This window comes from Pipistrellus kuhlii, unplaced genomic scaffold (genome assembly GCF_014108245.1).
Source record: "Pipistrellus kuhlii isolate mPipKuh1 unplaced genomic scaffold, mPipKuh1.p scaffold_m20_p_5, whole genome shotgun sequence".
In the NCBI taxonomy this organism is placed as follows: Eukaryota; Metazoa; Chordata; class Mammalia; order Chiroptera; family Vespertilionidae; genus Pipistrellus; species Pipistrellus kuhlii.
Window position 1 is genome coordinate 41,211,755 of NW_023425551.1, and position 27,150 is coordinate 41,238,904.

At 37.8% G+C, this 27,150-nt stretch overlaps 1 protein-coding gene across 6 annotated transcripts in view; it reads left to right on the forward strand.

Annotated features, from left to right (window-relative positions):
* The first annotated feature begins 993 nt into the window (after window positions 1-993).
* EPHA7 (EPH receptor A7) overlaps window positions 994-27,150 on the forward strand; it is a 162,599-nt gene continuing 136,442 nt past the window's right edge. For 2 of the 6 annotated variants that reach the window (XM_036414850.2, XM_036414853.2), the window contains exons 1-3: window positions 1,004-1,409; window positions 5,896-5,960; window positions 9,186-9,855. In XM_036414850.2, the coding sequence (XP_036270743.1) occupies window positions 1,313-1,409; window positions 5,896-5,960; window positions 9,186-9,855 (832 nt within the window). In that variant the 5' untranslated portion in view covers window positions 1,004-1,312. Of the gene's footprint in view, window positions 1,410-5,895; window positions 5,961-9,185; window positions 9,856-27,150 lie in introns of all 6 variants that reach the window. The other 4 variants (XM_036414854.2, XM_036414852.2, XM_036414851.2 and 1 more) reach the window with 4 other exon arrangements.

A 27,150-nucleotide genomic window follows, 5' to 3' on the forward strand; every position in this document is an offset into this window, starting at 1 on the left:
TTTCCCTTTGAGAGATAATTATGGAATAATCATAGGAAAGCAGTTGCTATTTGCAGAAGACGTTTTACTTAATGAATTTGATGAGCGGCAGCATTCTAGCATTCTTTAAAATGCAATGTAATTTTTTTGCAGCGAAATGGGAAACCGTCAAAAAGAGGAAATCCAAAGGAAACCTCCGAAAATTATACACATGTACAGAAAAATGATACGGAACCATGTGAAGGTCCTCGCTTCATGTCTTACTTCACCCAACTAACTATTGTGAAAAGGTTGGGCGGGATGAGAGGGACCCATGAAACAAAAGACTTCCTTTCTATGCTCCCTTTCCCTCTGTGTCTCAGGCCAGAGTTTGTTGCAAACTCTTGGAAACACTGTTTGCACAGAATAATACATGTGGTTACTTTTATTCTTCCGGAGCCTGTGCTGGGTGGTGCCTAGAGCTGACCGCTGCAACAACAACAACAAAAAAGAGAAGTAGAAACCTTTCAAGAAAGGAAAAGAACAAAGTTATCCGACCCTCGCGGAGGAGGTTGTAACAACAACAAAAAAGTAAAAAGCACTTTACTTAAAGGCACAGCTCCTTTTGCTGTCCTGGCTGAGCGCTCCGTAGCTGACACATGGCTCGCATTGCCCCCGGCTTCTACCAGATGCAGAGGAGTAAAATGCAATACAGGGGGCCGTGCATTGGGAGCGTTATTCTCGGAAAGATTCGGCTCCGGGGAAGCTGCGGTCGCTACAAACCCAGAGGCCAAGGCTGCACGCCCCTCGGCTGCCATCCACGTCCTTGGCTGCAGAGCATCCAGCGCCAGGCGGGGAGCCCAGAACCTGGAGGGAATCCTGGACCCGCAACCCGACTCCGCTCCCCGCTGATTGGCCCGCTTCCCGAGCCCCGCCCCCGCGGCCGGGGCGGCCTTTGCGCGGGGCCCCGCCCCCCGGGCCTGGGAATCGCAGCCTGGTTGGCCGGCTGCGCCTGCCACTCAGCCCGGGCGCCGAGGCTCTGCGCTCGGAGCCCCGCCCCCGCCCCCCTAATTGATATTATTGGAGTGTGGAGCGGGCGGCGGGTCTGCAGTCGGAGACTTGCAGGCAGTGGAAACGGTGCGAGCGATCAGGAGGGGGACGTTTCTTTTTTTAAAAAAAAAGCTTAAACGTGGAGCCGGAGCCGTCACCTGGAGATCGAGAAGGGGAATCGATGCAAGAAGAGCAATAAAAAGGAAAAAAAAGAAAGAAGAAAAGCAAAGAACCCACTCGGAGCAAACAGCGTTTCAAAAGCTGCGACTCCACCGAAAGCTGACATAAAACCTGCTCGTGCACCATGGTTTTGCAAACTCGGAGCCCTTCGTGGATTATCGTATGCTCCATCTGGCTGCTCCGCTTTGCACACACCGGGGAGGCGCAAGCTGTAAAGGAAGGTAAGGTGATGGGAAAAGCAAAGTTTGTTCTGACTTATTTATTTAGCTGGCTACCTGCGCCAGCCGGCTGGTCCGGGGGGGCTGCCGGCCGCGCCTCCGGAGCCTGGCGACCACCCCCCCCGCTGGCTCCCCGCCCCCTCGCCGTCCCGGCTGCCGCGGTGGCCGGGGGCGCCGGGGGCGCTGCTCCCAGCCTCCCGCTGCCCCGGGTCCCGGGCTGTCGGCCCGGCCGGAGCGGGGCTTCTCGCGGGCGGGCAGCCCGGAGGGCGTGAGCAACCACGGAGGTCGGCGGGATGGGGTTTGGCAGACGGATGGTCGGCGTGATCCTTCTCCAAGACCCGGAGCGGGTCAGATCTCTTCCTCCAGCCCTCTCCCCTTCCTCCTCTCGGTGCTGGCCCCCGGTGGGTGAGCCTGGGGCCGGAGTTGGGGGTGGTGGTGGTGGGGGGGGCTGGAGAATGCAGCCTTCGGGGTCCCGGGCAGCCCGCCAGCGCGCGGCCGGAGTCCGGAGGAGTCTTCCCGGAGGGACGGTGCCGGGTGCGAGCTCGGAGGGCTCGAGTTACTAATGAAGAGCTCACTGCACCGGAGAAGGAGAAGGAGGAGGAGGAGGAGGAGGAGGAGGAGGAGGAGGAGGAGGAGGAGGAGGAGGAGGAGGCGGCGGCGGCGGCAGCGCGGGCCTGCGGCGGGCGCTCGGCCGCCTGCACGGAACAATACCGCCGCCCGCGGAGGTGCCGCCAGCCCGGGGCGCGCTCCCCCGGCCGCGGGTCTCCATCCGGCGCGGCTCCGGCCGGTCCCGGGAGGCCGGAGCCCCGATGTGTCAGCCAGGCCGGGGGGCTCGTGCGCCTGATAATGTGCTGCTGCCGCCGACGAGGCCACCGAAAGTCCTCAAACATCTGCCCCAACTCCGGCAGCTCAGTCCGAGGGGTCTGTCCGAGCGGGAGACCTGGACCACGAGGGCTGGCTGTGGATTGAGAGAGCAGGCTTCCTTGGGGCACCAGACACGCTTGTATGCGTTGTTATTTATTTATTATTTTTTTCTTTCTTTCTTCTTTTCCTTTGAGCCACTGACAGAGGTAAAATACCTTTCGGTGCCTGTAGTTGGAGCTGGGGGAAATGGATCCTGTCAATGGGAATGCCTGGCTCCAAGCATTGCCCCTGTGTAGCCCCCGCCGCCCCCCGCCCCCGCCCCCGGGTCTTCTGGGCTGGAAGTCTAAGGTTGATTTTTACTGACTTGGAAAAGCAGGATGCTAATAATTCCTTGTTTCTGAATTGTGTGGAGAATGGAGGACTCTGACATCAGATTGAGGTCGTGGTGGTGGAGATGGTGGGGGCTACATATTGGTTCTGGGTTCATCTATCATTGGGAAAAAAAAACTTGATTTAGTGCTGGCCATCTCCCCTCTTCCCCCCGCTCCCCCCTTCTCTTCGCGCACCCCTCTTCGTCCATTCAAACCCACATCGTGTCCTACTTCTTAATCCAGCCTGACCTTCTGACCCCAGTCTCCACATCTGCAGCCTGTGTGCACTCTGAGCCCATTCAGAGGAATGTTGAGAAAACCTTGGACTCCTCCGAAGGGTCTGTTACACGTTTGCAGCTGCACTGACACCTACTAGAAAGATACACGCGGGCACACCCTCACCCGCATCTCCACTCCCGCGGTGTTAGCGGTTAGGAGCATCCACACGCGGAAACCTGTCCCGATTCCCCCGGAATGGCTGGAGCCGCGGAAAAGTTTGCTCCGCGGAGCCCGGGGCGGGAGCCGGCCGCCCGGCGGGCGTGCGCGCCATAAAGAAGCGCATCACTCGGGGGACAGGTTCCCCGGCCGGACCGCGCGCTCGCTCGCTCGCTCGCTCGCTCGCCTTCCTCTTCTGGGCGCAGGATGCGAGTGAAGGATTCTGATTCCAGCAGGCTGAATTGTTTAAAAGCAGAAGTGACATATTTAAAAGGTGGGCGGGGTGGCCGCGGAGCCCGGCTTCTCGGCGGCGGCGGCGGCGCTCGGAGCGCGCGGCGGCGATCGGAGCTGAGACCCGAGCTCTGCAGCCCCAAGGCCGGGCCGGGGCGCTCGCTGGCGGCGCCGGGAAAGCGGTGCGCGGCCTCCCGGGCGGGCGGGGAGGCTGGAAGAAGATGATGGATCTTCTCCCCCCACCCTCTCCCTCACCCCTCGCCCCCTTCCTCCGCTCTTCCCCCACACTTTCTCTCGGGGCGATAGGTTCCCGCTCCTGCGAGCGCGGGTGTCAGAGCCTGACGGCGGGAGGGGAAGGGCGGCCGCTGAGTCTCCTCTGCGTGGAAGCTGTCGCCGCCGCTCATCCTCCGGGAGACGCTTCCCGAAAGCCCTTCTCCCCCGCCGGCTCCGGCAGGAGCGCGGGCGCCGCCGGCTCCCCGGAGCCCAGGGCTGGCGGGGAGTGATGGATGCTCCGCGCCGCGGGCGCGCCCGGCTGCCAGCCCCGCCCCGCCCCCGGCGGCCCCGCCCTGGCCCCGCCGCCCGCGCTGCCCGCCTGGACCCCCCTCCCCTCCCGCAGCCTCCGCCAGGGCGCGCCCGCCCCGCGTCCCCGCCGCCCCGGCCCCGCCGCCCCGGTGTGGCTCCGCGCCCGTCCCGAGCGCCCGGTCCCGGCCAGCGCTGGGCTGCCCCCCGCGGGCTCCGAGGGAGACGCTGGCGCCGGGAGCCGGGAGGCTGCAGCGCGCACTGGCGGGCGCATCCGGAGGGCGGGTGGCGGGGAAGCTGATGTCAGGGAGGGAGACCCTCTGATCCCTTTAGAGCTGCTTCTCATTCAACGCGCAAGGGCCAATTTCTGTTTGTTGCTGTTGACTTCTCAACCTGTTTGCCATCCTCACCCCAGCCCACCCCAGTCTGTGTGGAGGGGTAACGGGATGACAGTCCACAGTCCACGATGCCTATTTTGCTCCCAAAAATGACCCAGGAAGGTCACCTGGGTTTAAAATGCAATTGTCTCTTGTCAATACAAAAGACAAAAAAATAATAAAAAGAAGATAAATTATCTCAAAAGAAGTGTGCGTGGCACCTACGTTGTTTGCTTCAGCTTTGTCTCCATTGTTGAGGACAAGCACAGAATAAATTTACTTCATAGAGATTCACTGATACAACGATTTTTTTTTTTAATGTTCAAAGTGTAAAGTATAACTTGTATTTTAAAAGTGTGTTGTTTCCCCTCCTCATTTGGAAGAGAGTCAAGTGTTTGTGACCAAAGTTTGTGCTGTCATGGTCTCCCGGATAGTCTCAAGTGCAAGACATTTTTGAAAACAAGTGTCTCTGTATCTAACTATATCTGCTTCTTTCAGTTTCAGAGAATAACCTTGACTAGCATGACGGAATTGAACACATAATCAGTGTGGTCTATTTTCCAAGCATAACACATTTTCATTTCCTTTAAAATACATTTTTTCCCTCTAGTGATTATTTAAAAGTTCATATAACCATGTATTTTATGAAAGTCCAGATTTTAACATTTTGTTGAGGTTGGATGTTAACCATATTTGCACATGCAAAAATACATTCACTGTTATTTGTGGACAAATTGATATACTTGTTAAAATACTCTAGAGTCAAAATACTTTTAAAGAGAAAAACTCTGGTAACAAACCAGTTTGAACAAATAGTGAATGCTTTAGGAGGGCACTTGTCTTAAAAAGCAATGCAATTTATAAAATTTGAAGTATGATATATGACATTTGAATATCTTATATTAGTAATATCAGGAGCAATCATTACATTTATAATAATTTAATTTAATTATGTTTTTTGATAGCATAAAAGTGGAATACAACTTTTAAAAAGAAAATCAGAAAATAGTCAAGTCAGAGTTCAAATATACCATTTTTGAGAATTAGCTAATGCTTTGAAACCTTTGGCAATTAAAAAAAATAGAAATATTGAAAACAGATGTTTAACTCAAAGTATACCTTGCAAATAATAGTTTATTTTTCTAAAATAACATTTCTTAATACATATTTTAGTCATATTCCTCTTGTATATGTGGGTGGAAGACACTGCGTGTGAAGAGTTTTAATAAGCTGCAATTCTCAAAAAGTGCTAGGAAATACTGATGGCAAAATATAAATTAATGGTAGCCTTAAGCGTAATGTAGAATTACACTTTATTACATTCAGGTTATCATGCTTCACAAGATTTGGAAGGCTCAATGGTTTACAAACTCTTTATAATATGTAATTTCTAGAAAAACAATACATCACATAGCAATTTTTACTCCCCCCTTTTTTTTGCTTTTGAGTTAAGTTTATTTTATTCAAAAATACAAAATATAAGATGGTATTTCAATGCATTTTCTCCCACACTGGAGTAATATACTTGTATCAGGTAGGTAGGTATTCATTTCACTATTTATTTAAATAAATAACTGTTTATATATCTTAAGTCATAAAGTGATAATTAGATAAAATTAGATTCACATTACTAACTTACGAATGTGTTGAAGTTTTTCTTGTAACGTTTGGAAATAAAACTTTCTTTTTCAGTACTACTGCTGGATTCTAAAGCACAACAAACAGAATTGGAATGGATTTCCTCTCCACCAAATGGGGTAAGTGCTTCTCAAAAAATACCACCCTTCATTTTTAAAGTGAGACTCAAGACCTTTGCTCTCTCTCCATAGTGGAGTTATTCACATTCTTTAAATTTAAACTATTTCCATTCCAGATATCACATTCAATATTTTGTTGTGTTTATCATGAGACATTTAATTTTTTAAGAAGAGAAGAAGGCATACTTCGGGACATAGATTTAAAAAACACTCTATAATATTTCCAGTTCTTATTGTGAGTGGTATCATACCTCAGGTTCCAGGCTATAAATGCTAACTAATTACAGGGAACAATCCTTTCACAAACTCATTTAAACCACTCTAGTTACTTTATACTTAGTATAATAGCCAGGTAGGTAATGTATAGTTCTTTAGAATAGTATGCAATCTGTTTTTTCCTCTTTTAAAAACAGTTTTAGCATCATTCAAAAGATACTTTAAAAGGCAGCCAAAAATGTAATCTGCTCAATATTTTAGCATATAGTTTGCTAGGAGATATTATTTGGATTTTCCAAGTTTATATCATGTCTATCTGTTGTAACTAATCAGAAGTGATGGCAGAGCATGCACATACTACAGTGAAAATCTGTTACAATAAGTACGAGTGAAAGCAGCTAAACAGAAATCTAGGAAAACATATGTAACCTTTCACGCCCAATTTTTGACCATTATGGTCTATGTATCAGGAAAAAATCTATTATTTTCTTAAATTTAGTTCAATGTCTTTGTTCTTCAGTTTTTTAATTGGGAGAGAGATCACATACTTCATCCCCTATTAAAGAAGAAGGCTTCATGAAAGGAAAGTATACCCTATTGTTATTGTACTTCAGTTAATCTTTGACATGAAATCAAAGAGCATGAAGTGAGGATAGAAAAAGTGTAACAACATTTTGCAAAGAGAAGAACAGAAGTCCGAGAGGTTTTTTTTATAAGAACATCATAAGATCAATGTCATGAAGTGGAAGTCAGTTTAAGAATGCAAAATGTGAATGATGAAAATAAGTTTAAATATTCGGAGAGATTGCTCGATATCATACTGTAGTTTTCTGTATTGGGCAAAATAAATTATACAAAGTGACAAATGTTTTACAAATTAAGTTAAAAAAATTATGTGAAGTTTGAGGTGCAGTACTTTTCTTGCAAGTATAGGTTTTCCATGAGTGAAATAATATGTATTATAGGAAGACATTCACAATAAAAAAATGAAACACCTTTCTTGCCAACGACAGATGTAGCCTATTTTCTGCCATCCATCAATTAAAACAAATAGAGATAGTGGGTATTGTTTTTTTTTTTTATCTCTAAGAAGAAGTAAACTGATATATGATTGTAGTATTTCATCCATGTAATCCATGACATGATAAATTATGACTGTCCATGTTATCTCGGACTCAAATGCGCATTCTGTCAGTTCAAAATATCTGAGTAACTTTTAGCCCTACATATCGAAGGATTAAACAGATAATATTGGAAAATGAAGATTGATAGTATTTTTTTTTGTATATGAAATGGGTTAGCTTACATGTAATTAAATATCTAACTGGAAATAAATTGTTATTAAGACAAGCTTCTAGAAAATATTTCTATAAGCAAACCATAAAAGCACATTATCTGAATTAAGACTTCTTTCCCAAAAGTGTCATTTATAGAAATCACTGCAGTTTATCAGAAAGTGAGATTAAAAAAAAAAAGAAAAGAAAAGACAAGAGTTGTGTTAAATGCATTTACATCATGTCACTATTTGTTATCTATAGATAGTTGTTTTGAAAATTTCCCATTAGGAACAAATTTTTAAATAAAAATGAAAATAAACTGAGATTCATAGTTTAGTAAAACTGATTTTTCATAGCTAGAACAAAATAATATAATTTTTCTTAAATTAAGAAAGAGCAGCTTGTAAGATTTATTCCTTTTAATAATTAGCTTTGGTTTCTTCAAACTGGGAAATTATTAAAAACAGCACATTTATCTTTGGAGTTTTTTGGTATTGTAGTAAATACCATTACCAGCTTTACTTCTTTTACTAATTCAGCCTAATGTAGAGACAAAAACCTACCTGTCTCAATGAAGGAACTTGGGTTTATGGATATATTTGGCTGTCATTCACACTATAAGCAATGGATGGAAGCACAGGGGAAATATGCACACCACTAACTACTCATAAACGGGAGTTGTGTTGATATGGGTGGGATCTTTGCTGTAGTGGAGGACCTTAGGTGATTTGTATAATAAAATTGTAGCCATTATATAACATCACACAAGAAATTGCTGAATTACAGTTAATTGCTAATTTGTGAGTTTCATTAGTTTCCTAAGAAACATTCTAAAAGTAGATATTAAGGCTTATAGAGCATTTAAATAAATTGATTCTAGATAAAATTTTACAGATAAAACTCACTAGCACATGCTTATTAGTTTATTTCCCACCTGCTTTTCTTGAAACTATGGTTTAAATATTGCATGGTATTTGACTGAACTTTAATACAAATATGTTTTTATATTTGCCATTTCACATTGGTGAAATGAATAGAAGTAGATGACAATTTCACTAATAAGACAGCATAATATGAAGTGGGTATTTTGTAATGATGATAAGAAAGGACATAAGTGTTATTTCAGACATTTGGGGCTATTTTAGGTGAAATTACTTTAATTGTTAATATCGATATAGATGATATTATTCATGGTTTAATAATCTTTAAATTATTTTCAATTCTGCTAAACTTATTATTTTTCTTTTTTGTGCAAATACATATAACATGAGATTGCAATAGCATGCATTGTATCAGCATATGAACAAGCATTTTGAAACATTTGCTATTTTTTCGGTCAGAAAGCTTATTACTGAAATATGATTCAGGATCCTGCTTTGCCATGTACATTTGATTTTCTACTGAAAGCAATTTATTTACAAAGATGAATCATACTTTTATACAAGTACTTTTTATAGTTATGTGGATTTGTGTACAATATTATTAATAACACTGCAATAAATAAGTAGCTCTGTAAAATGATACTCTCTTATGCCTCAGTTTGAAAAGGTTGTAAAAGAGTCCGTATTATGAATATCAACATATTGACATCTGAATGCTCAGGGTAGGAATCTACTTCTCTCCAAGAAACACATCTGTGCTAAAAGATTCCTCATGCACTCTCCAAATCAAAATGTTATTCTTATCATTGTTATTTTTGCCGATGACTGATGACCTTTATTTAACTTTACAGTGGGAAGAAATCAGTGGTTTGGATGAGAACTACACCCCAATACGAACATACCAGGTGTGCCAGGTCATGGAGCCCAACCAAAACAACTGGCTGCGGACTAACTGGATTTCGAAAGGCAACGCACAAAGGATTTTTGTAGAATTGAAATTCACCCTGAGGGATTGTAACAGTCTTCCTGGAGTGTTGGGAACGTGCAAGGAAACCTTTAATTTGTACTATTACGAGACAGACTACGACACTGGCAGGAATATCAGAGAAAACCTCTATGTAAAGATAGACACCATTGCTGCCGATGAAAGTTTCACCCAAGGTGACCTTGGTGAGAGAAAGATGAAGCTTAACACTGAGGTGAGAGAGATTGGACCTTTGTCCAAAAAGGGATTCTATCTTGCCTTTCAGGATGTAGGGGCTTGCATAGCTTTGGTTTCGGTCAAGGTGTACTACAAGAAGTGCTGGTCCATTATTGAGAACTTAGCTATCTTTCCAGATACAGTGACTGGTTCAGAATTTTCCTCTTTAGTTGAGGTTCGAGGGACGTGTGTCAGCAGTGCAGAGGAAGAGGCGGAAAACTCCCCCAGGATGCACTGCAGTGCAGAAGGAGAATGGTTAGTGCCCATTGGAAAATGTATCTGCAAAGCAGGCTACCAGCAGAAGGGGGACACATGTGAACGTAAGTAATACGCACTATTCCAATTCTACTTTGCTTTTTTTTTTTTTTTTTCCTAGCTCAGCGACAACGTGGTTAAGTAATAATAATCATTTGACCATGTGGGTCTTTGCTACAGCCTGATTCAGTAGATCTTAGGAAAAGTAACTATTGAACTTACCAACGATTCCCCACTGTGGTGTCTGCACTGAGGGTATGTCATAAATACTGGCGATAACAATATCCGTTGCTAAAATTTAATTTACTGTATGCTTGACATAGAAGAAATGAACAGTTGCACATGGAGCTATGAGATTGGAGAGAGGAGAGGGAAGTGACATTAATCAGGATTTAATGATATGTGATTCCTTCTGTTTTGAATCCCCTACCTTTTGGACTTTTGAGTAGCAGAACAAAAGTAGGTTAAGGGGGCTGCTAACAAGAGTTCTACTGAGGGGGCAAGTACAAGTACATTTGCAAACTTTCAGAAATATTTTTATAAATACTAATAGTTTGATACAAAATCATCACAATTTATCGCACCGATAAATCTCTGAGGTTACTTCTGCCAAAGCCATATTTCTTTTCTGGACTACATAATAAATAAAATGAGTGTATTCCTGATTCACTGTGTTATAAGAGACCCCATTTTTGTGGAAGTGGGCCAAAGTAAATTTTAAGTTATCATAAAACATCAGCTGGATGTTTCCTATTTGTTTTTAAATAGCTACAGCCCATTTTATGTTTTTCTAAAGCTGGATTTTCAATTACATAACCTATGTGTTCATAAATAATTGACCAATTTTCTAAAATTGAAAACTGTCACATAGGCCTTCAAAATTGATAGATATTTTTCTGTTTGTGAATATCTTGACACTTTTTCCTTTTATGAGATTATATTACTTATATGTCTTTAACTTGTAACTTATAATACATTCTAAAAAATAACTTTTACATATTCTCTTAGTCCTAGCCAGCAGCATAATTTTAGTATTTGCAAATATTAGATAATTTAGAGGGGAGTATAACTAACCGTAATTATTACAGCTAAGTTTGGTGGTTACAGCCTGGGCATATTCTCTTCCATGTGCTTCACATGGACTAGCTCATTGAATGAGGTAGATACCATTATCACCCCTTTCTGTACAGAATGAAAAACTGGGGCTATCACGGATAAATGGCTTGCTTGCAGCTACTTCAGTAATGTTTATCTTCAAACTCAGAGCATTCTGATTCAAGAGCCTGGGCCTTTAACTATAGTAGTGCTTTAGTTTCCATCATAAAACAAGGGAAATCCTAGAAAATATTAGTTTCATTGCTGTACTGGAATGTCTTGCTAATAGTAATTTGGCATATACATCACATTAGTTCCCCGTAGAATTATCTTTCTAATAGAATATTATTTAAAGAAAGAAATATGAAATGTATAGATTTGTGTTATCCAGTTTGGTAGGCAGTAGTTCTTTAGATTTTGAAAAGTAGCTATTCATAATTGATATATGCTGTAAGTATAAATTACACTCTGGATCTCAAAGTCTTAGTAGAAAAAAAGAGAATGTAACATACATCATTAGTACTTTTTTAGATAAATCAAATAAAATATAGTAATATCAAAAATAATTTCAACTATTTCTTTTTACCCTTTTCCCCCACCTGAGGATATTTTTCCATATATTTTTAGAGAGAGTAGGAGAGAGAAGGAAAGACAGAGAAAAATATTGATGTGAGAAAAACACATCAATTGGTTGCCTATTGCGTACACCCTGGCAGGGCCAGGAACCTGCAACGGAGGTAAATGTCCTTGACCAGAATCGAACCCAGGACCCTTCGGTCCACAGGCTTTCTATTGAGCCGAACCGGCTACGGCTCTTAGTACTCTTTTAATGTGGCTCCTAGAAATTGAAAAACTATATATGTGGCTCACATTATATTTCCACTGAATGTATTATTTTGATGGAATAACTGAGCCAAGTATATTTTCCTGTCCTGGTTAACAAATTAGATACTTCATGTGGCTGGTCACTGGGATATAAAATACTTATATCCCAGCACTCAATTATCATCTTCTTCATAGCTGACACTGTGAGGTACACTCTGCAAAATACATTGAGATATTACTGGTTCAGGTCTCATAGTGAGAGAGCAGCCTTCTTCACACCTCCTGAAGGAGGCAAACGTGTCTACCCATTGTCTTCCCCTTTCTGTCACTGGCTGTATTTTCTGCAGAGTAGAAAATCCTGTAGGTTCCATGTATGTGGAAATAAAAAACTGAAGATTTGCCACTTACTGGTAGGCAGAATGCTATTATACTGGGTAAGTAAAGAAGTATTCTTAGTTAACTAACCAATTTAATGAAAGGCAATGTTCTTACTTATTGACTAGAGGCTAATAACAGTTATTCGAAAATGATGGTGAATTCAACAGTAACTACTATCAGAAAATTTTAAGAATATACTATTACATTTTAGCTATAAAAGCAGTGGTTTGGTAGTATGAAGATTTTCATGTGAAATTGGAATATAAAACTCTAGCACAATAAAAAGTGGGAAACATGAGAAACAAAGCAGGAATACATATAAAAGTGCACAATAAATTTTGTCTAAGAAAAGACTAGGACATAACATGAAAGGTCCTGCTCTTTTCATGTTTAAAGGTTTAAAAAATTACAGTATTTTTGTTTCATGTTGTGTAATTTAATTCATATGATTTTTACATTTAGTTAAGAAAAATAAGCAGGAACTTTTTGAGTGCTATACTTCTAAGAAAACCAGTCTTGAACTGCGGTAAAGAGATACATTAACCATGAAGAAAAGTCTCCAGTTTCTTCCAAATGAGCAAAATCATCTCACTAAATGTGGTAGTATTAGAATTATTCAGTCATTTATATTGGTTTCAAGAATTGGAAACTCATTTGAATACCAAAATTATTGTCACCTGCAAAATACACTAAGGTACTTAAAAACAAAATAAAATTACTCCGCTGTCATCTACATTAATTATGCATTAGGATAGGTGAAATTAGGTATTAATAGAAAGAGTTCATTAAAGAAAATGTGATTAAAGGAGCAAAGATGCCTCCTTATCATTCAACTGTGAAAGAGTATGTCTGCATTTTTGTAAGTCGAGTAAATTGTTCATCAAATAACTTTCCTTTTAACCTTGGCGGTATTGACAAAAGAATTACATGCCTTATACTTAACTGTGGCGCTATTTGCAAAATCACTTCCCTCCTTGGCATAACTCCTTGGCATCGCTGTGAGAGTACTTGCCCCTGGATTCAGTCCAGGCCTGTCTTTACAGGATTTCTCCTCTTTCCTTTCAGAGATCCTGCTCAGAGTTTGAAAACAAATTCTAGTTCCATATTGAGGAAAGCTGAAGTGTTCGGGAGAAGATCCTAGTGAGCCCCTAGCCAAATGAGGGTGGTTCGCCGCTAGGGGCAAGTGTATCTGGGCACTTTCTGGAGTGGCAGACGACTGGGATATTTTTAGAGTATAATTTAAAATATGGAAACTATAAAAACGGAGCACAATTTTGATCAGTGGATGTAAAAGTTTTTTTCTGTCAAAATTTGGGAGGAAAAAAAAAACCCTCCAATTTAAAAACCAAATATTTCTCATGTCTAATATATGGAGAACTTCTGTCTGTTTAATTAATATAATGCTTTTATGACGATACCTTTTGACAGTCATTTAAAAATATAAAATTTCAGCCAAAACCAGTTTGGCTCAGTGGATAGAGCGTCGGTCTTCGAACTGAAAGGTCCCAGGTTCGATTCCCGTCAAGGGCATGTACCTTGGTTGCAGGCACATCCCCAATTGGGGGTGTGCAAGAGGCAGCTGATCGATGATTCTCTCTCATCGATGTTTCTAACTCTCTATCCTTCTCTCTTCCTCTCTGTAAAAATTCAATAATATATATATATATATATATATATATTTAAAAAAAATATATATATATATATTAAAAAATATATATATATATATATATATATATAATTTCAGGTAGTTAACCTGCTTTTATTGTCAATAAATCCCTTAAAGAAATTACCATAGACTTTGTCACTTTTAGGAAACTAGCCCCTCCGTGTTCTTAGATAAAAAAGTGTAGTCATTGAAAAAAAGGAGAGCAGATTGTATTTTACATATGTAAATATTTTCAGAAGAGGGATAAAAATACTTTTGAAATATATTTTAAAATTTTTGGAACTTTTGTACAACTTGATTCCATTTAACATTTGAATATCATTTGTCAAAGTGTGTAGCTGGGCAGTGTACCTTGGATTTGAATAGGTAATTGCATTTGACACTGAACAATCATGTTCATTTTCTCATTTAATCCATAGCCTATCACTGGCAGGTAGAAAGTTTTTTGTGTTGGTTTTTTTTTTTTTTTTTTTTTCTTTTTGCCTTTGGACATATGAAGAAACTGAAACTCAGGGATATGGATAAGGAGCAATTTTGGATGAGAACCTGGGATCCTGTTTCCCAATTCAAGTCTTTTTCCCCACTGCACCGCACTGCTTTATAAAATGTATCCTCTACTTCAACTAATGGATTTTAATGAATAACTAATGAAACTTTATTTTAAGCAGGATGATCATTTGCCTAATTTGTCTAAGATAATTTTTTTACTTATTAACAGCGCTTCTTTTTGCTTTCAAAAGTGTTCTCATTTGGGTGATGAAATACAAGGTCATTCTAACTGTAAAAAATCTGAAGATGTAATGCAGTTTGCATGCACATATGTCAGAACACATCCATGTGATCTGCTTCTGTTATTTATATTGCTTAATTTGAATTTTCTGAATTAAAACAGAAATTTTTTTTATGATTTCATGTAAAGGGGGATTCAAATAATCATACACTTTTCACTTATATTATAAGAAATTTCCCTCACTATTGTTTTTTAATTCCTCTATTAATAAATTAACAGACCTGTCATTATTTAATAATATCTGATTTATGGATATACTACTCCATAAATTAAAATATTTATTCAGTGTTATAGCATTACTAATCAAGATTTCTGCTTGATTAGATTTTTAAAAACTTTTTTGCACAGAAAAGTAGTTAGTATGTAATTTGTATCATCACTTTTCATTTTAACAAATGAGTCTTTATAATGTATAGTATTTATAATAAAATATATATGGGAATGTAAGATACACTTAGAATTCATATTTCTGATGCTGGAGTCACAGAGTTTTAAAATTCTCGCTATATAATACCAGGTGTATAAACTAGGACAGTTGCTCTAAGACTTAATTTACTTAAGTATAATATAGGGCTAGTAAAAATTATATGTGCCTCGAAGGGTTCTTGTCACTATTGAATGAAATGATGCATGTTAAAAAAAAAAAATCCCTAAGAACAGTATCTGGGACATATCAAATAATCAATGCATTACCTATTCTATATTTCCCCAACTTCTTCACTGACCTCAGTCTTCCAAATTCTGAAGGCAGTTACATCCATGCCATTTTCCTTTCATTACCATGCCTTGCTTTTTTCTACCTAGTTGAGTAATCTCAGTTGTCAGGTCTACTGTGCTTGTGTTAGGTAACCCCTATTTTATCTCATAATGGCCCTAAAGGGCCAAAGTAGTGATGCTGGCAATTCAGATATGCCCAAGAGAAGCTATAAAGTGTTTCCTTTAAGTGAAAAGGTGAGCACAGTACAATTTGATGTTTTGAAAGGGAGATGCCATAGTCACATTACTTTTATTGCTGTATTTTATTTTAATTGTCTTATTTTGTTATTAGTTAATATTTTACTGTGTCTAATTTACACATTAAATTTTATCATAGGTATGTGTATATAAGAAGAGCACAGTCAATATGTACAGGGTTTGGTACTGTCCAAAATTTCAAGCATCCACTGGAGATCTTGGAAGGTATTCCCTGGATGAGAGGGGACTATTCTACAGTGGATTTTGAATTTTTTCGATTGTCTCATTCATTTATATTATTTCCCGTTGACGATTATTTTGTCTCTTGCTTCCAATGTATTAAAAGTCAGGAGGCTTTGAAAGGACACATACTGTTTTTTATATTTAGTTTCATAAGTCACCCAAGTAACATCTAAGGTTCGCCCCTAACCTATGGTGGTATAAGACCTGCACCAACACCATTAACACTAAAGGCTGAATTACAGCCTTTTATAGAAAACCTAAATCTGAGAGGCACTGTGATGCTTCGACCAATATATTATAATATTGATCAGATGCGATTATCATCTATATATCTTATACTTATTAATATCTTTTAAAGTCGGTCAACAATCTATTGTGCTAATATTACCAACTCACTTTTAAAGAAGAGTACTATTTTTAAAAGACTATAGTAAGAGGACATTAGGTATAGAGGCTAAAATATATCTAAAGCATCATTACATATAATGAAGGTTTATTCTGAAACAAATTAATTTAATATCAGTAAGTTCACTGTGCTACTCTACATTTTCAAGTGATTTGTATGTTTTATGTTTAGTACTAGTCTACTGTCATTATCTGAACTAATTGCCAAGTAGACAGTGACAGCTATTGGCATTAACTTACCTACTCACATTAATGACATTAATTTAAACTAGTAGATGGATTAAGTAATCTTAATTGATATATTCTCTCAAACACGAACATTTATTATAACACAAATGTTCTGTGGACATTCTTGTACTCCTTGAGTTTATAATATCTTCCAAGAAAATTAGAATGATAAATTCTCAAAGTCTGAGTGTAAATTAAAGATTGCAAAAGTTAAATTAGAGAGTATTCGGGGTCTCATTTATAGATCTAACAGGCCATTCATGACAGATTCCAAAGTAAAATCAGAACTTGTTATTTCCATTTTTTACTTCAAGATAATATACACATGATACATATGCACATATGTACACACATGCACACATTCTCAAACTGCCAATATCTAGTCCTACTAGAGGAAAAAAAATACAAATTTATAATAATGTACAAAAAAATAAGTATATTTTTGTCCTTGACAAATTTTTAGATTTCTAAATTTCTGTGCACTAATCTTTTAATTTTTAAGTGTTGAATAGTTAAGATGTTTGTTTTCTATTTGGAAAATTCAACTGAAAATTACAGAGGCCAAAAACTCGTATATTCTTGGATTATTGTATATTTTAAAAAGACAAAATAAAGTTTCCTTGGCAATGCCTGCAATTTTCCCCCCCCAGAAAGCTATATATATATATATATATATATATATATATATATATATATATACATACATACATACATATATATATATGTATGTATATATATGTGTGTGTGTGTGTGTGTGTGTGTGTGTGTGTAAACTGCTTGGTTTTCAAATAGATTATTATTTTTAAATTTTTTAATTATTATAGCACTTTACCAGATTGTAAGAAGGTGAATTTTAGCAATTAGCACATTTTGGATACTTTGACAAATGTAGGTAAATGTTTAAAATGAGAAACGTGGCCACTTCTTACATTGTTACAAACCTAGAATTTCAGAGGGAGCCAAAATTCTGCTGTTTAGTCTTGTGGTTTCTGACTAGGTCTCCTCTGAGAAACCTGCAGACTTGAGCCCCTCAGTCCTTGCTTCTACAAAATCTTTCCTTCAAACTGAGCTTTAAAATTAACACATGCTAAGCTTAGATATTCAGGCTATGAGCTGGAGCTGGGAAAGACATAAGGCTCCAGGTTTATTATGTTGAGGCAGTATTTTAGTTCGCAAAGGAAACCTGACTGGGACTTTTTAAGTTTGCTGCTTCAGCCATGCTCTTTCTGTGTCTGATGTTTATTCTGCACAGACATTATGTATGAGAGCGCTGTGCATTTCAAGGCTGAGCGTAATGGTTTGATAATTTTCCTCTTTGAAAGTTTCCCCAATAAGACAATGTTGCTTCTCACTTCAAATTCAAACAGCTCTCTCATTAGTTTTCAAAATTACTCACCAAGCCATCACTGTATGTGTAATCATCCTTCTTTCTAATATAATTTATCTTTCAATGTGGTGAAGTGGATGTTCTCTGCCATAACTGCTCCCTCTAGTTTCTGTTCTTTCTTCATCTTTTCCTATAGTTTCATAGACTTTGACAATAGGTTTTTACTTACCTTTCAGAAATTCTACATTATCCCCTGATTTAAAACGTTTTAGGACATGCCTTCCCACCAATGAAGTGGATTAAAGCAGTGAAAGTAAATCTTCATCCTCTGCTCTGTATCTTTAACTAAGATAAAATATACAGCCTGCAACATTTTGCTCTTTTACCTTGTTTACATGAGAGTGATTTTACATATTATAATTTGATATTGTACAAATTAATAGCTAATTAATAAAATATTGAACCTTATTAATAACTATTATTCATTATCATTGCCAAGTTTTGATCTACTCCGGGCATATCCTTCTGTTTTGAACTATAATCCATCATTTTATGTTTCTGTTAAAATTCTTATTTAGGTATAAGAAATCTAGTTTTTACCTCTTCAAATCATTCATAATGTTCATTATTTACAAAAATTGTAAAATTAAACTTTTAATATTAGACTGAGAAGAAAGTTTCAAATAGGAAAAGTAAAATGGTAAAGTTAAAAACGAAAATCACTAGTTATAATATATGGTAAAACTTTCATAACTTGAATTCAAGCTGTCTTTTTTTTTTTTTTGAGAAGTAAGAAAATCCACATTTTGATTATAGTCTCTCAATCAAGATATGTATGTGAATGCCTAATCAGTTAAAGTTCTTAATCCTTATCTTTTCAAAAAGCTGTATGTAGCAATTTCTATTATTGTTTGTTTAAATCAGAGAGAGATGGAGACTTAACAACAAAGGACAGTATACTAATAATTTAAAAAGGTTTTCCTCCAGGAAGTCAGATTAAGGATGAATATGAAGGAGGAGCAAGGTTAGGGTACTGACACAACTTCCTCTGGTCTTTAGTTTTTTAAGGATTTTCTGTCATTTTATACTCTATTGCAGAGACAACAAACTACGTGTTAGGTCTGTAAAAGACAGCATAAATATTCAGGAGCCTGTGAATACAGCTCATTTAGGCTTATATGAGACAAGCTGAGGCAAGATTGCCTTGGTGAAAAACAAAGCACTCATGTATACCAGAGTTCACATTAAGCACACCTTTTATTGCAGCCACTTTTTTTCCCATCATTTCCTAATGTATGAGATGAAAACACACACACACACACACACACCAAAAAAAAAAAAAAAAACATAACTGCTTCTGCATATAGACTAATCTTCACTGAAAATAATTTACGTTTTATTCATATAAACCAAGACGGCATGGTTATTTATTATTCATTAATGTCAGTAGACAACTGCTTGTCATTTGGATCAGACTGGAGTCTGATAGAATGCTGACACTGATAGATGGACATGCTCTTGGAAATCTGCATAGGCAGACTGCTTAGGTCAGTGGGACATAGAACACCACCCTGGACCTGATTGGGCTGAAGAATTTTGTTGCTTTTTTTTTTCTAAATCATTGCATAGTATCAAGAAGGCATTTGATTTTTAAGATTAATTTTAGATTTTCAGCATTAAAATGATCAAATAAGAGTAATAACTAGTAATTTTCCTCATATTCTAGCTCACAATTAGAATAATTTTGATTGTTCATTTTGTTTTACAGAAAGATAAGTAAATACAATTTAAAAAGCAAAAATTAATAGTTGCTTTGCAAATACATACTTGGAATTATTGGAATTTTTCCTAGAGTAATATTATTTACTTGAGAGAATGAAAGTCATTGATAAAAAGCTTATATGATATTAAAGATAAAAGTGAACTGTGTTCTTGAATTTCTCCTTGAATGACTATCAGCACTGTATATTTTTGAAGGATGCCCCAGGCATAATAAGTGTTTTTATTTTAATCATAGCTGTTAATATCATATCAAAATATTTTACTGCCAAATTTTTAAAAATAGTTATTTTTAACTTATTAATTTCTCAATTTGAATGAAAGCATTAACACTTTAATATATAATATACAGAATTTCAGAATTATTCAGAATTATTTAATTTAAGGTACATAGTTTTCATTTCAAAATAGAGGAAAATAATATTTTGTTTTGTCTGAAATTTAATAAAAGGTTTAGCTTGAATTATATTGGTACTATACTTATCTTCATTTTTGTGAAATTTACTTTTATTTTTAGTTCTCTTTTTTAGTACTTAGATTAGTATATTTTATAAATACATGCATTTATTAGCTAACTAATTCTAAATATATAGATATATTAAATTACATTTTGCATGGAATAAATAATGTTGGCAGTTATAATATTTTAGAGCTTCAGAGTTATAAGTCCATATATACTCAAAATACTTATTTTTTAAAAACATACTTCAAGAACTTTTTATCATGTTTACATATGTGTTTTTGAACATTTAAACTTGAGGTTAGGCAATTTCTTTACATTATTAAAAACAAATAACAAATCTTTACCATATTAAAATATCTCATAGCATCTCAAACTAATTTATTATATCATTAGAGAATCTTTATAAGATAATAAATGTTTTTATGTATTTTTTATACATTCAAGGCCACATTTCACAGATTAGTCACTAAAAATGGAAAACAAAATAGAGCTCTGAAAATTATTAGAATATTTTCAGGGACATGCATTTTAAAATATGGTTGTCAATAACTGTTATGTAAAATGGCTCAGAAGCACTTCTTTTCCCTACCTACTGAATAGCTGTGCATAACATACTTTACCTGCTAGTCATCACACAGACATGAGATTTTGATTTTCTCATTTAGAAGACTACCTTGAGATGATCTGAGTTAATTTCTATAGGCAAATGACATTGGGAAACTGAGATGAATAGTTCAGCATTTTCTGTGCTAACATGATGTTTGCCTGTCTGACTGCATCCTTTCCAATGGACAGTAGAGATGGAATTACGAAGAAAGACATCTGTGCCAAGGTTTAGCTAGCCAAAAAGGGCAAGCCCTTGTGTTTTAAAGGCAGACAATCAAATCGGTGAAAATGTCTGGACCTGTTAGCACCAAGAAAGCTGAAGGCTACTGGGAAGCTCAGTGAGGGTCTTTTGTTGTAGAGATGGAAAGAGACCCAAACTACCACACTTTAGGGGGGGCAGGGTCAGCTGAGGAGATCATCCATCTTCTTCAGTGGCAGCTTTCTGTCAGATTCCAACCCTGTTCGGTGGAGGACCTAAGCTTCTACTGTTGACACCAACCGAATCTCAGCCAAGTGTAAGTGAAGCTAATAGTCACTGACCTTATGCATAGCCAGTGAAGCCCTGTGTGTCATTTGAGAAAGAATGTTATCTGACACTTCAAAAAGTGAATGGTGGACAGAGTGTGTGTGTGTGTGTGTGTGTGTTTTGTTGGTCAAGTAGGCAAATATATATTCATTAGCCTCTCAATATTTTTGATTTTCACAATAGCCACAGATTTGCGGTTTTGACAGCAATGTAACTTGATGTTATTTTTATTCCCACGTCAGAGCTTGACTGGACTGCAGAACCAGCTCTGTGTGGCTTTCTTTAGTTTCTGTAGCAGTGTCCGGTCACAGAGGAGAAGATTCCATTTTCCCTAATAACAGAGATAAATTTCAAGAAGATTCTGGGTAACTAGTTCACATTCAAAACATAATGAAGCAGAATATACTTCTTTATGATTATAAAAAGAGGACTGCTCTCATTAGAGGGCAAGTCAGAAAGGCTTCATTTTATCATTTGAAAGCATTGTCTAAAAACTCATCTTCCTTTTAGTCAGCAGCGCCTGTTACACCCTATTCGTTTTTCTTAGTCTACAAAGCAAGATGTTGCTCTACTTTTCTTACTGAGGACTACATTTTAAATCGTATATTGTGCATATTCTTGCTCTGGAGGATTTTCCTTAGTACTTAAAATTTTTGTTTCTTACAAAAAAATGAGGGTTAAAATGTGCCAGTGGTCACAAATACCCACTATCTCAACAATATTGAGTAGTTATGTATACTGTAGCTAAATATTACCAGAGACAAAAATAGAATACTTGTAATAAATATAAAACAATCATTTTATAGAATGTGTGGAATTTAAGGACTTAGGGGCAAGTGCATTAAAGCACAGTGTTGAATTTTCGGAGTTCCACGGAAGGTGCTGCTCTGACATGGTGGATTTCATGAGAATCCCCAGGACAGATCTGCATCAAATTGGCATCCATCATGTTCGAACTGAAAATAAACAGTTGTGAAATTTTTTGGAATCTGTGTATTGATTTCTGCTCACCTCATCAGTCTTGTGTATTTGTACTTATTAGAGGAGGAGGCATGTTTTTTGTTCTACCAAACGTGAAAAGGCAACGTTTGATCGGGAAGATGTATTCTTCTTATTTTCTTTTGCGAGTAACTAAAATCAGATGAGCTCGTACACAAAAGTTTTCTCCTGGAAGTGTTCCAGAACCTAATCATACAAAGACACTAAACATGTGTTTAGTGAATTCTTTTTTTTTTTTTTTCTCTTTTCTGATTTTTTAAAAAAATTTTTTTAATTTTTTTATTTTTTAATATATTTTATTGATTTTTTTTTGCCCCCTCCCTCCCTCCCACACATCCCCTCCCTCCCCAGAGTTTTGTGTCCATTGGTTATACTTATATGCATGTATAAAAGTCCTTCGGTTGATCTATTATCTCCCCCAGATCTTCCTCCCCTCCCCGCTGTAATTTGACAGTCTACTTGTTGATATACTGTCTCTATATCTATCTTTTGGTTCATCAGTTTATAATGCTCTTTATTATCCACAAATGAGTGAGGTCATGTGGTGTTTCTCTTTCATTGATTGGCTTATTTCACTCAGCATGATGTTCTCCAATTCCATCCAGGTTACTGCAAATGATGAGAATTCCTTCTTTTTTATGGCAGCATAGTATTCCATTGTGTAGATGTACCATAGTTTTTTGATCCAATCATCTGCTGACGGACACTTAGGCTGTTTCCAAATTCTGGCTATTGTAGATTGTGCTGCTATAAACATAGGGGTGCATATATCCTTTCTGATTGGTGTTTCTAGTTTCTTGGGATATATTCCTAGAAGTGGGATTACTGGGTCAAATGGGAGTTCCATTTTCAGTTTTTTGAGGAAACTCCACACTGTTCTCCACAGTGGTTGCACCAGTCTGCATTCCCACCAGCAGTGCATGAGGGTTCCTTTTTCTCCGCAACCTCGCCAACACTTGTCGTTTGTTGATTTGTTGATGTTGGCCATTCTGACAGGTGTGAGATGGTACCGCATTGTTGTTTTGATTTGCATCTCTCGGACAATTAGTGACTTTGAGCATGTTTTCATGTGCCTTTTGGCCTTCCTTCTGTCTTCTTTTGAAAATGTTCTATTTAGGTCCATTGCCCATTTTTTAATTGGATTATTTATCTTCCTTTTATTTAGTTGTATAAGCTGTTTGTAGATGTTGGAGATTAAACCTTTATCAGTGGTATCATTTGCAAATATGTTCTCCCACACTGTGGGCTTTCTTGTTGTTTTGTTAATGGTTTCTTTTTGCTGTAAAAAAGCTTTTTATTTTGATGTAGTCCCATTTGTTTATTTTCTTTTTAGCTTCCATTGCCCTAGGGGTAGTATCAGTGAAGAAGTTCTTTTGGCATACGTCTGAGATTTTGCTGCCTGTGAATGCTTCTAGTATTTTTATGGTTTCCCGTCTGAGGTTTAAGTCCTTTATCCATTTTGAGTTTATTTTTGTGAATGGTGTAAGTTGGTGATCTAGTTTCATTCTTTTGCATGTGTCTGTCCAATTTTCCCAACACCATTTATTGAAGAAACTGTCTTGACTCCATTGTACATTCGTGCCTCCTTTGTCACATATTAATTGAGCATAGTGATTTGGGTTGATATCTGGGTTCTTGATTCGATTCCATTGATCTATATGTCTGTTCTTGTGCCAGTACCAGGCTGTTTTGAGAACAGTGTCTTTGTAATATAGTTTGAAGTCTGGTATTGAGATCCCTCCTACTTTAATCTTCTTTCTCAGGATTGCTGTGGCTATTCGGGGTCTTTTATTGTTCCAAATGAACTTTTGGAGAGTTCTTTCTAGGTCGGTGAAATATGTCGTTGGTATTTTAATGGGGAGTGCATTGAACCTATAGATTGCCTTAGGAAGTATGGACATTTTGATGATGTTGATCCTACCAATCCATGAACATGGTATGTTCTTCCATCTCCTTACATCTTCCTCTATCTCTTTTTTCAGTGTCGTGTAGTTTTCCGCATATAGGTCCTTTACTTCCTTAGTTAAATTTATTCCTAAGTATCTTAATTTTTTTGGTGCGATGGTAAATGGAATTGCTTTTTTAGTCTCTGTTTCTGCAGTTTCTCTGTTGGTGTATAAAAAAGCCATGGATTTCTTGGCATTAATTTTGTATCCTGCTACATTGCCAAATTCATTTATTAAGTCAATTAGTTTTTTAATGGAGTCTTTTGGTTTTTTTATGTACAATATCATGTCATCTGCAAATAAGGATAACTTTACTTCTTCTTTTCCAATTTGGATGCCTTTTATTTCCTCCTCTTGTCTAATTGCAATGGCTAGTACTTCCAGTACTATGTCAAACAGGAGTGGCGAGAGTGGGCATCCCTGCCTTGTTCCTGTTCTTAGAGGGAATGGTTTTAGTTTTTGCCCATTGAGTATAATGTTGGCTGTGGGTTTATCATATATAGCTTTTATTATGTTGAGGTATGATCCTTGTACTCCCACCTTGTTAAGAGTTTTTATCAGAAAAGGGTGTTGGATTTTATCGAATGCTTTTTCTGCATCAATTGATATGACTATATGATTTTTATCTTTCAATTTGTTTATGTGATGTATCACGTTTATTGATTTGCGGATATTGTACCATCCTTGCATTCCTGGAATAAATCCTACTTGGTCATGCTGTATGATCTTTGTGATGTTCTTCTGGAGTCGATTTGCTAGAATTTTGTTGAGGATTTTGGCATCTATGTTCATGAGGGATATTGGCCTGTAATTCTCTTTCATTGAGTTGTCTTTATCTGGTTTTGGTATTAGGGTGATGCTGGCTTCATAGAAGGAATTTGGAAGTGTTCCTTCCTCTTGGATTTTTTGGAATAGTCTGAGGAGAATAGTTTTTAGTTCTTCCTTGAATGTTTGGTAAAACTCTCCTGTGAAGCCATCTGTCCCTGGGCTTTTGTTTGCTGGAAGCTTTTTGATGACTGTTTCAATTTCTTCCCAAGTCACTGGTTTATTGAGATTTTTAGATTCTTCCTGATTGAGTTTTGGAAGATTATATTTTTCTAGGAATATGTCCATTTCCTCCAGATTGTTCAGTTTGTTGGAGTAGAGTTGTGCATAGTATTTTGTAACAATCCGTTGTATTTTGGTGGGGTCTGTTGTTATTTCACCTCTTTCATTTCTGATTTTGTTTATTTGGGTCCTCTCTCTTTGTTTCTTGGTTAGTCTGGCTAGAGGTCCATCTATCTTGTTTATCCTTTCAAAGAACCAGCTCTTGGTTTTGTTGATCTTATGTATTGTTTCTTTGGTCTCTATGTCGTTTATCTGTGCTCTGATTTTTGTTATTTCCTTCCTTCTACTTACACTGGGCTTTTCTTGTTGCTCTTTTTCTAACTCTTTGAGTTGTAGAGTTAGATCATTTGTTACACTTTTTTCTAGTTTTTTGCAATAGGCTTGTAAGGATATGAACTTCCCTCTCAAAACTGCTTTTGCTGTGTCCCATAGATTTTGGATTGTTGTGTTTTCATTGTCATTTGTTTCCAGGATGTTTTTTAATTTCTTCCTTGATTTCTCTGGTAACCCAGTCCTTGTTTAATAGCATGCTGTTTAGTCTCCATGTGTTTGATTTCTTTGGATTATTTTTATTGTAGTTAATTTCCAGTTTTATGCCATTATGGTCTGAGAAGATGCTTGATATGATTTCTATCTTCTTGAATTTGAAGAGACTTTGCCTATGTCCCAAAATGTGGTCTATCTTTGAGAATGTCCCATGTGCATTTGAGAAGAATGTATATTCTGTGGCTTTGGGGTGGAATGTTCTGAAGATGTCAATTAATTCCATCTGGTCTAGTGAGTCATTTAGGATTGATATTTCTTTGCTGATTTTTTGTTTAGATGATTTGTTGAAGGGTGACAGTGGGGTATTAAAATCTCCTACTATGATTGTATTGCTGTTAATCTCTCCCTTAATGTCCTCCAGCAGTTTTTTTTATGTATTTGGGTGCTCCCGTATTGGGTGCATATATATTTACCAGGGTTATTTCTTCTTGTTTGATTGTTCCCTTTATTATTATGAAGTGGCCTTCATTGTCTCTTGTTATGTCCTTCACTCTGAGATCTAATTTGTCAGCTATAAGTATTGCTACCCCAGCTTTCTTTTCATTTCCATTTGCCTGGAAAACCTTTTTCCATCCCTTCACCCTCAGTCTGTGTGCATCTCTTTTTCTGAGGTGGGTTTCTTGTAGACAACAGATGTATGGGTCTTGTTTTCTTATCCAATCTGTTACCCTATGTCTTTTGATTGGAGCATTTAAACCATTTACATTTAATGTTATTAATGATAGGTACTCATTTGATGCCATTTTTATTCTATACCCCTGTGTTCCTTCTTCGCTTCCTATTTCTTTATTTTTACAGTAGACCCTTTAGCATTTCTTGCATTGCTGGTTTGGTGGAGATAAATTCCTTTAGTCTTTTTTTGTCTGAGAAGCTCCTGATTTCCCCTTCAATTTTGATTGATAGTCTTGCTGGGTACAGTATTCTTGGATTCAGACCCTTTCTTTGCATGACTTTGTATATTTCATCCCATTCCCTTCTGGCCTAATAAGTTTCTGTTGAGAAATCAGTTGTTAGTCTGATGGGGGTTCCTTTATATGTAACTTTCTGTCTCTCTCTGGCTGCTTTTAAGATTCTAACTTTGTCATTGGTGTTTGCCAATTTAATTATTATATGTCTTGGCATCGGTCTTGTGGGGTCCATTTTGCTTGGGACTCTGTGAGCATCTTGGATTTGTGTGGGTTTTTTCTTTAACTCAGGAAAATTTTCTGTCATTATTTCTTGAAATACGTTTTCCATATCTACCTCGGTTTTCTTTCCTTCCGGAACCCCTATTATTCGAATATTGTTTTGTTTTGCATTGTCCCAAAGCTCCCGTAGGCTCTCCTCCTGCTTTTTTTTTTTTTTTTTTTTTTTCTAGAAGCTGCTCTAATTGGGTATTTTTTTCCATTTGTCTTCTAGCTCACTGATGCGATCCTCTGCTTCTTCTAGTCTGTTCTTGATGCTTTCTATTGAGTTCTTCATAGTAGCGATGTCATTT